The sequence below is a fragment of the Oryza glaberrima genome, chromosome 4 (genome assembly GCF_000147395.1).
Source record: "Oryza glaberrima chromosome 4, OglaRS2, whole genome shotgun sequence".
NCBI lineage: Eukaryota > Viridiplantae > Streptophyta > Magnoliopsida > Poales > Poaceae > Oryza > Oryza glaberrima.
In genome coordinates this window covers 19965308-19982254 of record NC_068329.1, presented here as the reverse complement: position 1 = coordinate 19982254, position 16947 = coordinate 19965308, and the positions used below count along the sequence as shown (strand labels likewise).

The window sequence follows — 16947 nt, the reverse complement described above, 5'->3', positions numbered from 1 at the left end:
AGGGTGGGCGTGCTGCATGCGCTGGGGGGCAGGGCTAACATTTGTGCTTTTAACTCTTTCCGGTTTCTTTTTTCTCGAACAGATTTTCTTGGAGAATTTCTTCTGTATAAGTATATGTTGCAAAACGATTGTTGTACAATGGCTTGGTTGGAAAAGCGCTGTTCAAATGTCCCGTTTGTTGCTGGCAATCTTCACCCATCCGTTCATCAGAAACAGTCAAAACTCAAAACAAGCTTCCAAAGCAGGCTAGCTAGCAGTTAGCATTTACACCTCACCCAAGTGGCTAAGTATCATGCGCTCTGGCATTCAACTATCCTCTAATGCGTGACGACGCCCTGGATGCAAGAAAATTACAAACGGCTATGAACACCAGTAGAAATTTCGGCCAACTCACACGACAAGTGTCACACTTCCCAGGATGCATCATCTCCTTGCACCGTCTTGCATCCTCCTACAAAAGGAGGGGCCTCCACCTCAGTGTCCCTCACCGTGTGCTCAGTGTTCATCTTCTCCAAAACTTCAATCAGGTTGTCCCTCTGATCTCCTGAAGAAGAATGGGTTCAATCCAGAGGCAGGACTCCTTTGATGACTTGATTAACCTCGCCGACGATGTGGTTGTGGAGGCGCCTACTCTCTCCAGCGAGGAGATGGACCGTGCAAGGGTATATCTATGCTCTGTTTTAGTATGTACTACCTGTAATTTGTAGTTTTTGTGCCGTGCTTCTAGGTTCAGATTTAGCATCTACATATGGTTTGTGTTTGTTCCACCATGTCGATTTCGCGCCTTTTTTCAAACAAATTTTCGCGCCTTTTCTTTGTTTGAACCCTTTTTTTTTAAAAAAAAAATGAGGCACAATCATTTTGCGTTTTTGTGCTCGTTCAGTTTCTAGTGCGATAGCACATAGCGTATATTTTTTTTCTACTCAAGTTAGATTAGTTGAAGTAATGTTCTTTCACTTTGGAACTGATGATTTTTCCATACTGACGCTGGAATTGAACTGTTCATATGAGAATCCTATAATATTATTGTGTGATTCCTATGCTCGAAAGGGAAACTAATATGTATAATAGTAGTGTTCTTAACCATTATATAGTTCCAATCAATAGGTACTTCAATTTTACACAACATATATGGCAACATAGCAAATCTGAATAAAGGATACAGTAAGCAGATGCCACAAACAACTCAAAGTTACATGGGCCCCAAATTTTATCACAATCTAAATATGGTGTGGGATTTCCAAGTTGGTACTTTGTGATCAATAATAGAGGGATTTTGCCATCCTTGAAGAGATAACAAAAGATACTCCACTTAAGATTGAAAATAAGCTGGACCAAATTAACTGAAAAGAAGTGAATCATATACGAGGATACTTTCCACATTGACCTTTAGGCCTTGTTCTCCTAGTAGTTTTTTCTTTACCGCGTTTTCAGCAGCAGTATTGATTGCTTGGTATCTTCTGAAGTGCACTTACCACAGTTTGACCCCCCCCCCCCCCCCCCCATCCACTGCAGAGGGAGGCTCTGGAGATACTGAGAAACAACTCCCCTGAAGAGGCTTTCAGGATTTTCACCCAGGTAATAAGCTGTAATCACTCCTACACATCCGTTACTTGCAGATTCCAGGGAGCACTGTCGGCACAGAAATTCTCTCGTAACATATCATAGCAGCACAGCTTCTGACTGCTACCTATCTGATGTTGCACTGTACCAGGGTTTAATAGGGCAGGTGGTTCAGAGCCCTGTGGTGGGCAATGCTACTACTCCTCCTACTACCAATCAGGCCGTGACCGTGAGCGTCCCTCCCAAGGCCGGCGACGGCGAGCCCAAGACCGCACCCCGTCCTCCGAACAACTGACCGAGATCGACTCGCGGCCGGTCGGGTCGAGAAGCCTACCTGCTCCTGCGGTGCGTGCGCCGTCCAGCTCCTCTACCCGCTCTGTGCCTGAGAATAATCGTGTCTAGTGTGCTGAACACCAGCCGTTTCCTTTAGAGAAGTTAAACCATGTTTGCTTGTTTTGGCCGCCCGTATTCCGGTCTCGTGTTCGTCGTGCCTCTCATCTGCCTCCTGCGTATGTGCGGTCACGGAGATAGGTGTACGTTGCGACATTGCTTCGTGCGTTGTGCGGAGAGTTCACGCGCGGTGCGGCGCGGCGGACGGACCACGTACGCGTGCAACGCCTGCGCCTTGGCGTCCGGACGTGAGCGGCGCAGCGGCGGTAGCGGAGGAAGGCCTCGGCGCCCGCTTGGCTCGTCGCGTGACTTGCGTTTTTCTTTTCTTTCTTCGGCTTCGGTTTTCCGTTCGCCGGTTGCCGATCAACCGCGCGCTGCCAAATTCGTGACGAGGCTGGGTCTGTTGCCGCCTTGTCCCTGTCTGAGTGACGGCCTCTTCACCGACAATTTTGGCCGATCGACCGAAGTCTGGGAGGTTGAGAAGGTAAGAGCAGTCATCACAATTGTTCTCACGTTTTTAAGTCCACATAAACTTTTGTACGGAATTTCTCCACTTCATTTACCGATCTCCTAGAATTTTCTCGGAATTCTAGCGTCGTTTTGATCGTGAAACGGATGGGATCAAGGAATAGTGCGGCATACCCCCGGAACGGTACTGCCGCTAGCGTGCCGCATCCCCTCATCCGTCGTGATTTGGGAAGAATTCGGGGTTACATGGGCCGGTTAATGGCCCAATAACGTACAGACATTGGGAGAGGAGCCGCGAGAGAAGGCTATTCTGCGGTCGGTCGCACGCGCCCCTTCCCCCACGCGCGCGACTGGACACGTGTCGCGCGCGGAGAGAGGGCGGCGGACGCGCCAGGCGGCAGAGCGAGTTTTCCGTTTTTTTTTTTCGTGTTTTTCGTTTCTGTTCGGTTTGCTTTTTTTTTTTTTAGTTTTTACGTTACTGTTCAGTTTGGTTTTCCTTTTTTTTCGGTTTCTCTTCTGTTTTCTTTCGGTTTTTTTAAAGATGTATGAATACAAAGTTTGTATTTGTATGTATACCAAGCTAGTTTATATTCGTATGTATGTAAGGTTTGTATACGCGTATACAAAGTTTATATACGCGTATGCAAACTTTATATACGTGTTGTAATTTATTTTTTATATATTTTTTTAATACATATGTATATAAAGTTTGTATACATCGTATATAAAGTTTATATATATCCTACATAAACTTTGTATACATTGTATATAAACTTTGTATATGTGTATATATTTTTTATGCATTAAAAATATATTCCAATATATATACACACGTATATACATATGTATATACGTGTGTATATGTAATATATACATAAGTATAGTATTAGTAGGTACATATAAGAGAGGGGGGACGACTGAACCGCGCGCCCCGCGCGGTCAAAGTTATAGTTGGGCTTGGGCCGGTGGTATCAACGAGTCGATCCCCTCACCTCGATCGTGTCGCCCGCCGCTTGGTCGATCGCGCGGTGCAAGAGCGTTTTTTATGCTCCTCTGTGACGACGACGGTGCGCAGCGCGGTAGCGTCATGCACGCCTACGCAGCTAGTACGCTTTTGTCCTGGCCCTCCCTGCGCGCGTGCGTGGTCATGGAGTTAGATAGATGTAGTATATCACAGTATATGTCACTTTTTTTTTTCCATGTCACTATGGCGCAGCCCGCAATGTGGAGGTGTCCATACTCCATCGTCCTTGCTTGGCCGTTTGCCGGTGCCACCACCGCGCGCAGCCAAACTTTCTGATGTGAGGTATTGGTTGCCGCGTTGTCCTCTGTCTCTACACGGACACAATGTACAAGCAGAGTCGAGTCGACTGTGCGATTACACAGACAAACGGACTGCGTGTTCGATCTAGCCATCGTACTAACAAAAAGTTATAACTTGTGTTTTTTTGTTCCAAAAAAAAAGTTACATTTTCATCATGATTTCTATCATAATTTTTTTTCGTAGTGCTTAGAATAGTTTCCCGATGTGGGATACTGCAGCACACCCTGAAACGGTAATGCCGTTGATGTGCTGAGGCTTTTGTTCGCAAAAGATTTCTCGTTTTTATTTTTCACATATACCAGGCCTAAAATTTAGGTTAATTGGATCCATACCATTACAAATGTGGTAAATCAGAAAAATATCACTACCTTTCATGAAATCAGGTAGATGCCATTGTAATTTTTTAAAATTACAACCATGCCACAACTTCACGATTTCCGTCCTCTCTGTCACATTTTTCGTCGTCTCCATCTTTATCTTCTTGTCGTCTTCGTCTCGACAGACAAACCAGCGCCGGAGGAGGAGGGACAGACAAACCAGCGCCGGAGGAGGAGGGCACGGCGGCGGATGGGGAAGGGGCGGGGCAGGACAGGAGGAGAGCTCCTCGGCGAGGATGGCGGAGAGCGAGACGCGCATTCCACCGCTCGTCGGTGCGGGGGTCTTCTTGTCGTCTTCGTCTCAACGGACAAACCGGCGGCGAGCGACGAGAGGACAGGGAGAAGGCGAGGCGGCGCCGGCGAGCGGTGAAAGGATGGGGAGAAGGTGAGGCGGCCATGGCATCTTCTTCCCCCATCGTCGATGAGCTCTTCCACCAGATCTGCGCCCCTCCACGACCATGCTCGCCGGCGACGGCCACGCCTGCTCCCCGTGCCCCTCCACAACCTCCCTGCGACCATCCTCGCCGACAGCCGCCTCGTCCTCTCGCCGCTCGCCAACGCCTCCTCGTCCTCGCCGCTCGCCCTCTCCCCGTCCTCTCGTCTCCTCGCGCTCGTCGGCGCCGCCCCGCCTTCTCCCCGTGCCAACATGAGAGAGGAGGACGAAAATAGTGATGGAAGTGGCATGGTTCTAATTTTAAAAGTTTTCATTGACACCCAGCTGATAACGCGAATAGTAGTTTCATTTTTCTGATTTGTCACATTTGCAATGGCATGGATCCAATTAATCCTAAAAATTATGCACGTAATTCATTCACTCTCTACGAATACCACGAATGGATTTCTGATAATGTGACGTGTACATATCTGCTCATGAACATGATAGCTTGCCGCAAACATAATTGTTCATGGAGCGCATGCTTGAGAACGACCCCATTCTTCAATTATTTCAACAACACGCCAATAATTATTCGCACAATCTTGAAAAATGGTATACTACAACCACACGATCATCCTGACTGATCAGCTAGAGAGCTAGAAGGAGAACTTGAAGGCCATGTCGTGCTTGTACACCTGGCCGGGCCTGACCGTCATGGAGGGGAACTCCGGGTGGTTCACGGCGTCCACGTACCCCTGCGTCTCCAGGCAGAACCCGCCGTACTGCTGGTACACCTTACCGCCCTTGCCCTTGGTGTTGTTCAGCCAGTTGCCGGTGTACAGCTGCATGGCCGGCTGGTTCGCCCACAGCTCCAGCGCGCGGCCCGACGCGCCGTCCCGCGCCGCGGCCACCTTCCGCATGCCCTCGCCGTCGATCACGTAGTTGATGTCGTACCCGGCGATGCGCCCGCCCATCACCTGCCGGATGCGCGCGCCGATCGGGGTGGGGTGCCGGAAGTCGTAGGGCGTGCCGGCGACGGGCGCGACGACGCCCGACGACGGGAGGAGCTCCTCGTCCAGCGGGGTGTACCGCGACGCCGACAGCTGCAGCGTGTGCCCCAGCACGTCGCCGCGGCCCTGCCCGCCGAGGTTCCAGTACGTGTGCTGCAGGAAGTTCACCGGCGTCGCCTTGTTCAGCGCCGTCGCGTTCATGCGCAGCGCCAGCACGTACGGGCTCGACAGCTGGTACGTCACGTACGCGTCCAGGTCCCCGGGGAAACCTGATCGATAGCCATTCACAAATTAATTTACGACTCCAAATTTCATAAAAGAGAAACTCGATCTTTCATCTGGAATTTCGTTGCACACCTTGCTCTCCGTCGAAGCTGCGGTAGTACAAGGTGATGTACGGCGAGTCGCCGCCGCCGACGTACTCCTTCACCGTCCATATGACTTTGCTGAACCCTCTGTGTCCACCTGAATGTAAGTTCAGTGAATTTAATAATCTGTTGGCCAGGCTGATCTGAGGTCTGAAGGCATGCGTCCATGCACCAATGCATACCGTGAATCGCGTTCCTGCCGTCGTTGATGTACGTGTGATACACCTTCCCGTCGAGAACGAACCGGCCCCTGGCTATCCTCTGCCCGACCCGTCCGGTAACCGGCCCGAAGTAATTAGTGTCGTTCTGGTTGGCATGAGCAAGAAGATCATTACAGATAAAAACAACTTGAATTATTTTGGCATATTTTCGACAGTGATAACGCAAATGTTATTGTCTATTGATTCAGACCGTTCTTCGGTATGGTAAACAAAAGCTGCTTGTGTGTTTGAATGATATTCCAGATGATAAGAAAATGGATAAGGGTAGAACGGAACAGTGATGTGGAGATGCGGACCATCGTTTTCTGGCAAGCTCAAGGTTTTTAGATAAGCATTCTGAAATTTTTGCTGGCTGGCTGAACCTCTGAAGATTAGCTATTTATTTTTTGCTTAGACTCGATTCTATTGAAGGGATGATACTCTGACCACGTCATAGTTGGACTAAGTGACAGTGTGAAACATATGGAAAATGACAATAATAAAAGGGATTTACATCAGCTTTGCATGTTGACAGATGACAAGGGAAGAGTACTGCCAAGGCGATCCCCCCGGTCAAACGATTGTTTTCAGAGGAAATTACGTCATATGGTATTTGTTGTTTTGCCTGTGCTGATGAGCATTGTTTATCTTCTAGTAGTAACTTGGTCACTTGCAGACAAAGAATCATAATTTATTGCATCTGGCTAAACTGTTTGATACGGAGTATGTTTGTCAGGGTTTGTTCCAATCGTATTTCATTTGTGATTTAAAATTTTCTAAAGAGTAAATTTCACAAAACTATATATACTATGATCAAACTATCACAAAACTATATATTTAACTCGGTGTATCACAAAACTACACATTCAACACCAAATTTATCACAAAACAACATATTTAAAATGAACTATTATAAAACTACATGTTAAGTAACTAAATTATTATAAAACTACAGTTTTAGAACTAATTTAGTCACAGAACAATAATATTTATAGCTCCAGCATAATAATGGTGCTAGGGATTTAAACTCTAAAAGCTGTAGTTTCGTGACAACTTCAATATTAAATATGTAGTTTTGTGATACTTAACCTTAAATCTATAGTTTTGTGATAAATATGGTGCTAAATCTGTAGTTTTGTGGTATAACGCCTTAAATCTGTAGTTTTACGATAGTTTAATCAAAAAATTTGTAGTTTTGTGAAAATTACTCTTTTCAAAATTCCACCATCTTTTTGTCAGTTATACATCCTTTTTACACCTTTCTCATCACTGTATCTGGAATAAGTTCCAAATGAGTGCAGGGCAAGCAATTTCTTGATCAGACAAGTATTTTTATCTTGTGTATAGTGTACAGGGGGAAAAAAAAAGGAAATTTAAAGAATATAAGATTCATTCATCCATTCATTAATAGCTGAGGCCTTAACTGTCGAGAACAAGTTTGGGTTTCAATGGACTATGAGAAGAAGGCAAAAGAAGAAGCTGAATGATATTGCCATTTCCTGCCCTAAAACATTAAATTTTGGAAGGGGTTTGGTGTTCTTACCACGTACTCAGCAATGGTGTCTAGGCCAAGCACAACATCAGCCAAATTCCCTGCAGAAACACAAGCACTGCAAATTCAGACCAACACACGCAAGTACACAAACGCCATAAAAAAAAAAAAGCTCAACAGAGGGGACATGACGGTACCTTTGGAATCAGGGAGGACGACCGACATCATGGTTGCTCCCCAGTTGGTGATCTTCACGGAGAAGTCCCCCTTCCTGAGCACGTACTCGCCGACCGTCTTCCTCGCACCGGCGCCGCCGGCGAGCGCGGAGGCCACCACCACCACCACAAGGCACAGGAACGCGAGAGACAACCGAGCTCCAGCCATTGTGAGCAAAGCGATTCGTCTTGGGCAACTCACAGGACGAGAGGAGAGGGATGCATGCAACTCATTCTCGATGGTCTCCTGATATAGATGTAGATATAGGCGGATACCGGCCGCGATCTCGGACGAGTTTGTTCGAGGCGGGACCGGACCAGCCTGGTTACGGACAGACACCTGCGCTGCGCGCGTGCTAGCGTGTGATCTTTTTGATCGATCTGATCCTTTCATCCGTTTGTGTCCTCAAGTCGCAGCGAAACGGAGCCAGGTACACGGTCCGCTTGCATTGGTCGCAGGTTGTGCATGCTCGATCGGCCGGAATCCGGTGGTCCGCCCGCGAGCGAGTGGGATGACAATTTGACATTGGGGAAGTTGGCAAGTGTGCTAGTACGTGCGTGGCCACTCTTGAAACTGTGCACAGCTCTTCAAAAAGAAAGGAAAAAAAGAAACTGAAACGGGCCAATGATAAGATTTTGAACTTGTCAGTTGTCACCCACGTGCGCCGTAGGATGCCTGCCGCCGCCGCATCATGCAAAACTATCTCCCACAAGTCAGAACTCAGAACCATCCTTTGGACGTGTTCTTAATAAACGGTTTGAAGGACTTGCTACAAGCAGCTGAAATTTTGGAAAATGTCAATTGATTTTTGGACGGATAGGATGGCTTTAAGATTCGTGCCAAATCTCTCCAAATCTACCTTTCTCTCTTCTTTCTCGTGCCGCCGCCACCACATTCCTCTTCCCCTTTCTCATTGTCTCTCATTCTCTTGTTCCCTATGGCATGTCCACATGTGTATTGATTTACCTTATGTTTTTGTGATATGTTTCCACTTTGTACACATGTTGTGTTGATCGTTGTGTTAGGCTTCATGTTATTTCCATTTTTTTCCTGCTATGAGGTGCTTTTGAGAGCGACTCACAACGACCTGGAAGTTCCGGGCGGCTGTCTTGGCTTGGTTGAGAAAGCTGCTAGGAAGTTTCGCCCTATTAAATTTAACCGTTGCGATCGGAGAATTTTAAGAAACACCTATTTGACCACTCCCGCCAAGTGACATCTATGGGCTTTCAACGCCCGCCTCAATAGATCTAACGCCTGCCGACATACTGTCCATGCAGTTTCGGTGACACCTCGTCGCCCGCCTTTGTGTTCCATCCACAACCAGGTTCCCCTCCACCCCGGCCATCCCTCTAAAACCGCCCTTACCCCCCCCCCACCCCCACCCCCGCATTGCCTCGAAATTTGAAAACCTAGTACGTCGGTTCTCTGCTGGAGTTCAAAGGTCACCACCATCGAGGCTCGCCATCACTGTTGCTGGTAAATCCATCTTTTACCTCCCATTCCTCTTCTCCCACCTCCTCCGGTCTAAAAGGTGGAAGACGATAGGCATGCCATTGCATCTTAATCCACAAAAATTCAACGATTGTCTGAAATTTGGGGAAATTTTAGTGCATAGATGAATAGCAAATGTGCAGTTTGAATAGTTAATAATTGAAGCCTTCCAGGATGCTAGTAAATTATAGCTCAATAACGTTTTTTTTTTCTAAACAATATGGTAAAATAAAACCATGCAAAAGGTCGAAAGAAAGGAAAATAAGTGCATAATCAACCTCATTATTGATTCATCCGAACACAGGACGTAAGTCCACGACTTCTATAAATAGAAATACTACAAAACGGTATATTGTTCTAACAAAATAGCTGACGTTATTACGATGTTAGCATGGTACCTCGATACCATATTCTAGTACTTATGAAATATCATGCCTGGTTGTTGACAGAAAACATATGGCCTGGGAGATCTGCTTAACTCCAGTGCAGGTCCAAAGCTCGCCTTCGGGTGTGTTAGCGTGCCAGTTGATTTGATCCTGTAATCAACAAGAAATAAAAGCAAAGAAATCGCGGTTAAATCTATAAATGATAGCCGATCGGCCAGATGCCGATGACATATCATTTATCTTTGAGCCGATGTCATCTGTGTATCGATCGGCAGTCGTGAATAAGTAAGAAAGAACTAAATCTACTCGATCGACTGTAGATATTAACGATATATACTCCTTATATCGATATATACTTAAATCAAGTGATTGGGATAGATCGGTCGCCATGCCGAGACAGTATAAATCACTTAGATTGAAACATATATCAATAACAAGACTATATATCTTTATAGCATAGCCGATCAAATAGATCTAGTATGTATCGGCTAATACTCCGATACTTCCCTATATCAGGATATTAAAGCAGGTATAATATATCGAACAAAGGCCTAACATGCTTAGATATAGCAATATCTTGATATAAAGGGCAGATTTAACATATTAATAAAGCATATAGAACAAATATAGTTAAATTAGATACGATCGGCTGAAACTCCGATACTATTCTAATCAGCAACTAGAAGGCAGGCTAGAGATCGATATTCTAAGCACGACTTAATAGATCAAACTCAACTGATACATCATTAAGGATGAAAAGAAGAACGACATCTAGACAATCAAGCCGCTAGAAGTTTCATAGAAAGGTGGATATCTTATATAATCTAGATCAACGTCAAAATCTAACCTAATCAGTTGCCCTCTGCTAACAGATATTAGCCGATAATAGGTTAGATGGTGATATTGTTAGAGATTATGTAAGATATATGATAACTCGACGAATTACATAAACAAGATTAGAGTATCGTAAAGATGGAAGCATTAATCCTAAGAACACAATCCGTCATAACAAGTTTTACCTCTTGTTGAAGATCGAAACCGATGCAGCTCAACCCGAAAGCAAGAACTCGTCGAAACAAAACTAAAGCAAAAGGGTGGCGATGTGCCAAAAATTGTATTGAACGTGTGTGTTGTAAATTACATAGGGCTCGGGGTCTATTTATACCCGAGAATTGCAAGACATGCCCATACCGGACACGACTGTTATCTCTAACAAACTCTAAGATACCATAAGTTTTTGCGGCAAACTTTTACCCTAAACATATCTCTAAGGAAATTACATAAAACATTCTAATTAATAGATACAATTGCCTTCTCAGGACTCTATCCATGCGTGGCAACCATCTTGAAGCACATCTTCTCAACCGGATGTTGTACACCAAGTCGTATTGTTGGAATTGGCTGTATCGGCTTACCTAGCCCGACTCAGACCCAGCCGATACTAATCATAGCCGATCCAGACTCCAGCCGATTCTTGCTCTGTTTCCGAACTCGATCTCCGCCTCTGACTTTGCTTTGATCCAATCTTCTTTCCTGACACAGATGTTACCAAATTTGGTTGTTAACACTGGTATCTACGGTTCCAAATCTGGTACCTACGTGAGATCGAGCATTTGTTTGGATGGTTAGCGTCGCCGGTGGGCACATTGCCCACGAGCGTTCGAACCCCAAGTTCGACGCTCGTGCTCACCCAGGTTTTTTCCCCTCTTTTCCCGGGACTGACTTTGGTTGGTCCCGGTTAGGTATAATGGTACACACGCGCGTGTGCATTCAGTGGTTGCACATTTCCCGTGCACTGAGGCCTAGTGCCTTCAATCTCAATCCTAGTGTGTGTTAGGGACGCGCACACGTGTGTATGCGTGTGTTGTGGTGTGTGTTTGTGTGCGTCCTGATTTGTACCCTTCCAAAAAAAATCTGGTACCTACGTTACCATGCTAAAACATCGATGTCATTATGATATGTAAGTATCAAAGTCTGATACCTATAAGTATTGTGTCTGGTATAACGGTTCATATCTGATACCAATAATACCATATCTGTTATCTACGATACCATGCTAACATTGTGTTGAAGTCAGCACACATAACCTATTACGTTGGAATGGTAAGTAGCTAGCCCTCTTCCGTAAAACTTTGGGTATGAGAGAAGTGGCTCTCGTATGGAAAAACTTTTATAAGTCCGCAACTAACCCACCACATTATGGTGCAAGCCGGAAGAATCCCGGGCTTTTCTCTTGCCGCAACTTCTCTATGAGACTGAACTGGCTAGTGAAAAATTCTCGTCTTTTCTTCCCCCATGCGTCTTATTGCAAATCAACGCATATCATATTATTGCACCGACCGACACCGACAATGTCACAACTTACAGCAGATGAAGCGATCGACCAATGACCATATATGATCCATGTATAGTCACCTAAACTAGAACGAGAACTTGTACATCATCTCGTGCTTGTACACCTGTCCGGGCCTCACGATTACCGACGGGAAGTTGGGGTGGTTCACGGCGTCGGGGAACCCCTGCGTCTCCAGGCACAGCGCGCCGTACTGCCCGTACGCCTTCCCGCCCTTCCCCTTCACGTCGGCCGTGAGGAAGTTGCCGGTGTAGAACTGCACCCCGGGCTGGTTCGCCCACAGCTCCAGCGACCGCCCGGACTTGCCGTCCTGGACGACGGCCACCCGCCGCAGCGCGTGCGCGTGCGCGTCGACGTCGTCGCCGCCGTCCACGGCGTAGTTGGTGTCGAAGCCGTAGATGGTGGCGCCCGTCTTGCTGAGGCCGCCCATCACCAGGTGGACGCGCGCGCCCACGGGCGTCGGCGCGCGGAGGTCGTAGGGCGTGCCGGCGACGGGCGCGACCTGGCCCGTCGGGATGAGCTCGGCGTCAACGGGGGTGTACCGCGACGCGAACAGCTGCACCGTGTTGCCCAAGATGTCGCCGCTGCCCGCGCCACCGAGGTTCCAGTACGAGTGCTGCGCCAGGTTCACCGGCGTCGCCTTGCCCGCCGCCGTCGCGTTCATGTGCACGCTTAGCACGTACGGGCCGGACAGCTGGTACGTCACGTACACGTCCAGGGCGCCTGGGAATCCTGTTCGACAGAGACATAATTTTGACAGTTAGGCCCCGTTTGGCACAGCTCTAGCTCCTAACTAACTCCACCTTACCTGAAGCTGGAGCTATGCCAAACGGTTCGGATTCATCCAAAAGAGGAGCGGAGCAGTGCAGATCGCTCCAAAAAATTACACTAGCGTGGTGGAGCGGGGAAAACGCAACTCCACAGCTCCACTCCCAGCCTGATTACAGCGCTACCCATTACTTTTCGCAAAAATTACAAGCAGAATGCCACCGCCCCTACCCCTTCGTTCCCCACCGCACCGAGCCAGACTAGCGCACATCGCGTTTCTCCTCGAGGCCGCGAAGAGAGAAGGGGGAGGGAGGACTGAGGCGGCGGCGGCGGCGGTAGCAGTGAAGGCACACGGCGCATGGTGGCGGTGGTGGCGGCTGCCTCCTCTCGCGCGGCAAGGGCGACGGGCGGAGGTCTGGGCGGCGCTGGGCGGAGGTCAGGGCAGCGCACGGCGGTTGGATTTGGCGCTGAGACCTCATGGCGGCGGCACTTGGCGGCGGGAGCGGCTCCCCACAGCGAGGAGGCGCACGGCAGGAGCTGGGCGACGCCGGTGGCATAGCAGATCTGGTGCAAGGAGCAAGGTAACCCTAAACCCTAGACTAGCTCCCTCAAACCCTAGACTCTCTCTCCCCCAAATTTCTCCCGATCTGTGTGTATTGCTTGATTTTAGTTTGTATACTTTAACCATATTCTCACTATACTTAGATTTCTAGAAAGAATTGGTCAGAAAAAATTATATGTATGTGGCAAAATATGTATTTGGTAGCATTAAAGTTGTTTGTCATTTGTAGATAACATTGCAACTATATTTATTTTTTTTCGGGGGTAGGAAATGACTGTATAAGAATTCAATGGTATGATTTATATAGTGTATGAATGAGAGTTTTATTTTTTGGGTTTCTAAACCAGGCAGTAAGTATTTCAAAGTTATGTGTTAAATTGGAAAACAAATGTGCCAAAATAGTTGTTCTAAATCATTTTACAATGACATTGTGCAGGACATACCAGGCTGCACCAAATTTATTAAGACTGGCTTGCGAAATGAAGAGCTACTTGAGAAGATGTTTGAAGATATCCGCAATACCGGTGCTAACCATTGGTCTTTAGGGCAAGGCACCATACCAACAGCCATGGATGTATTTCGTGATTACCTAGCCGGTCGTATTGCAGGTTGATGGACATATATCGTATTTTGTGTTGTTTTGCGGTCTTATGCTCTATCTTTCGATGATAATGGTACTAGTTATTATTACTAAATATATGTCATGCAACAACTTTAATTTTTACTTTATTTTGGAGTACCAATCATATAATGATTGATTGAATGTGTTCCCCCCCTCCCTGGCAATGAATGGCAGTGGGTAGCTAGCTCGTTTCTTGTTGTCTTTTAAAAACAACCAAGACAAACAAGGGCCGGGCAGGGCAGTCAGTCCCAATCAATCGATGGACAAAATGGAAAAGAAATTAATAATCACCGTGCTGAACTTATTAAGGAAATGAAAAATAAATTAATATTCACCGTGCTGAAATTATTAAGGAAAAGTATCTGTTATTAATCCTAAGTCAGCAGTGAAAAAACACAAGGGTAGTATTGTCTATCTACCCTCTATCCTCTCTTTCAGGATTTTTGGAGCTGAGCAAGCAAGTTAGCCAAACACTTTCAGACCACCTACAGCTCCTAGTGGAGCTAGCTCCCACTGGAGTTGGAGTTTGGAGTTAGAAGTTGAGAGCTGGAGCTCTACCAAATAGGGCCTTAGTTTGACTCAGTAAATACTACGGAAATGGATTAAAGGGGTTTCAACAAAATTGCATTTCAGGTCTTTTGAAGTTATCTTGTTTGATCCAATCCAAATCCAAGGTCAAGTTCATTGAATTGTCATGTAAAAAAGTCAAAAGCATATTGCATGAAAGTGCAAAGATAGTTCCTCTATTTTAAAATATAGCGATATCTAAATAAGACACGATCTTATACTGCGAATTTGGATAATATGTTCGTGCTTGTAAAAATTATATTGTGTCTAATCCAATACTAAATTGTTGTATTTTGGAAAGGTGAAAGTAGATGATACTTCTGCTGATTTGCATTGACCATACCTTGTTCTCCGTCAAAGCTATGGTAGTACAGTGTGATGTATGGTGCGTCACCTCCACCAACATGCTCCTTCACTGTCCATGTAACATTGCTGAAACCCCTGTGACCACCTTCAGAAAAATGAGATAAAATTAGCTTACTGTTCGTAGAGATGAACCATGCACCATGGATTTCTTGCACCTCGGGAAATTTCTCAAGAATACCGTGAAGTGTGTTTTTGCCATCATTTGGATACAGATGATAAGCTTTTCCATCGAGCACGAACCGCGCCTTGGCAATTCTGTTGGCTACCCGTCCGACGAGCGCTCCAAAGTAAGTAGAAGAATTCTGAACAGCAGAATTCAGAAGGCAAACTGAAGTGAGGTAATTTAGCATTTACCCTTTAAGGTACTTGAATACAGTGAACTCAGAGCTGTCATTTTCTTTGATGGGTTACCCAGCTTGCAATTTTTTTTTTTTTTTGAACGGAAAGCTTGCAAATGAACTACTATGTAAAAAAGATTAGTTAGAAACTTTTTTGCCCTTCTGAAAGTAGGTAGACTTTGTCAAAAACTCAATTGATCTGCATAAGATTTTGCTCGTGCTTGTGCTGCTCTGTTCATGTGATTGGATTGTGATTTGGGATAGTATTATATGTAGAGAGAAGTGAAGGTTCAGAAAGAAGAACAGAACAAAGAAAAAAAAAGTATTTATATGGTGCGGGACAAGTAATAACTAGGCAACACACCGGCATCACATGGTGAGGTTGTCAGCTGTCTCTCTCTTTCGTGAGACTGATATACTATTTCTTGGGTAACAAACTAACATGGTCACTGGCTTAAAGAAAACTGCATCCATCTAATCCTTTTGTCGATCATATGTTTCTTTCTATTTCTTTTCCTCTTCTCTATGCTTATGCAACTACGCCATAATATTGAATTTTCCTAGACGTGGCAACAGCATCTCTATTTGTGTCAATTGTTTTTTTTTATCTATCTTGGACCTCCATGTTTGAAAACTGACCCCAAACTGAAGGCGACAACAAAGGTCTCGTGAGAATTTTTTAAAACGTTCAAATAATTGAGAGCATTTTTATGGGATAGTCAATGGCCAATTAAGTTGATCATCCCTGCTTCTCGGGTCCAGAAATGTAGCAGGTGATTAGGTGAAATTGAAACTGGGTGATGAGCAACAGAAAACTAATTTGAGTAAACTGGATGCAGACAGAAGTGCAAAAAAAAAAAACTCAAACACACAAACTATCGCTATGTAATGCTGTTCTACAATCCATATCAAACGACAATGAGGACAGGGAACTATCGCTATGTAATGAGGTTTCACAAGTTGTGTGTAGAAACAGGTAAGTAAACAGTGAAAATATGAGCATATGCACTGCCTTAAAAGAAGAACAGGGACAATGAGGTCAGCAAATCTTACAACATATTCAGCAATGGTGTCATATCCAAGAACAACATCGTCCAATTTCCCTGGCAGAAAACAAGTCTCCAAAGTTTCAGCTCGAAACCCCCATGAAACGAGCAGAGAAATCACGAGGCAAATGAAGCTCTGGTGTCCTTGACGGAGAGAGAGAGAGGCTCACCTCTGGAATCAGGAAGCACGACGGACATGATGACCGCTCCCCAATTGGTGACCCTGATGGAGAAATCTCCCTTCCTGAGCTCATAGACGCCGACCGTCGTCGCCTTCCTCTCCGCCGCATCGGCACCGCCGGCGGAGGCGGCGGCCACTAGGCACACCGCCGCGAGAAGAAGCAGCAGCGGAGCTGGTCTAGCCATCGCCCAACACTGCTCTCTCTCTCTCTCTCTCTCTCTCTCTCTCTCTCTCTCTCTCTCTCTATCTATCTATCTGCGAGTGAGGAAGACGGAGACAGAAGGGACGCGACAAGCTCTGCCCGGGATGGTTGCTGGCCTTGGCCGGATGGACGGATATGTAATGTAGTCAAAAGCGTAGTAGTAGTAGCAACTAGCAAATTGGGGATGCGATAAGATGGTGACAAAGTTGAAGTGTTCGTGTGTGCTCCCAAGGCGTCTCCGAGAAAATGTCGCGCGCGAGCCGAGCGCGCGGGGCCAGCGC

The 16947-nt window shown here is 46.2% G+C and overlaps 4 protein-coding genes across 4 annotated transcripts; 2 read left to right on the top strand and 2 right to left on the bottom strand.

Annotated features, from left to right (window-relative positions):
- The first annotated feature begins 292 nt into the window (after positions 1–292).
- On the top strand, positions 293–1910 carry LOC127770068 (uncharacterized). The gene is made up of 3 exons (XM_052295737.1): positions 293–662; positions 1516–1578; positions 1715–1910. The coding sequence occupies exons 1-3, from the start codon at positions 555–557 to the stop codon at positions 1856–1858; spliced, it is 315 nt and encodes a 104-aa protein (XP_052151697.1). The 5' UTR covers positions 293–554; the 3' UTR covers positions 1859–1910.
- Positions 1911–5063: 3153 nt separating this feature from the next.
- On the bottom strand, positions 5064–8341 carry LOC127769808 (uncharacterized). The gene is made up of 5 exons (XM_052295463.1): positions 7766–8341; positions 7620–7669; positions 6059–6182; positions 5866–5973; positions 5064–5777 (listed from the first exon to the last, which is right to left on the bottom strand). The coding sequence occupies exons 1-5, from the start codon at positions 8175–8177 to the stop codon at positions 5155–5157; spliced, it is 1317 nt and encodes a 438-aa protein (XP_052151423.1). The 5' UTR covers positions 8178–8341; the 3' UTR covers positions 5064–5154.
- Positions 8342–11202: 2861 nt separating this feature from the next.
- Positions 11203–16862, bottom strand: LOC127771468 (uncharacterized). The gene is made up of 5 exons (XM_052297383.1): positions 16454–16862; positions 16291–16340; positions 15078–15201; positions 14877–14984; positions 11203–12746 (listed from the first exon to the last, which is right to left on the bottom strand). The coding sequence occupies exons 1-5, from the start codon at positions 16647–16649 to the stop codon at positions 12082–12084; spliced, it is 1143 nt and encodes a 380-aa protein (XP_052153343.1). The 5' UTR covers positions 16650–16862; the 3' UTR covers positions 11203–12081.
- Positions 12963–14107, top strand: LOC127771470 (uncharacterized). Its single transcript, XM_052297384.1, has 2 exons — positions 12963–13363; positions 13781–14107. Exons 1-2 carry the CDS (start codon positions 12998–13000, stop codon positions 13955–13957), a joined length of 543 nt encoding a protein of 180 aa, XP_052153344.1. The 5' UTR covers positions 12963–12997; the 3' UTR covers positions 13958–14107.
- Positions 16863–16947: the final 85 nt, after the last annotated feature.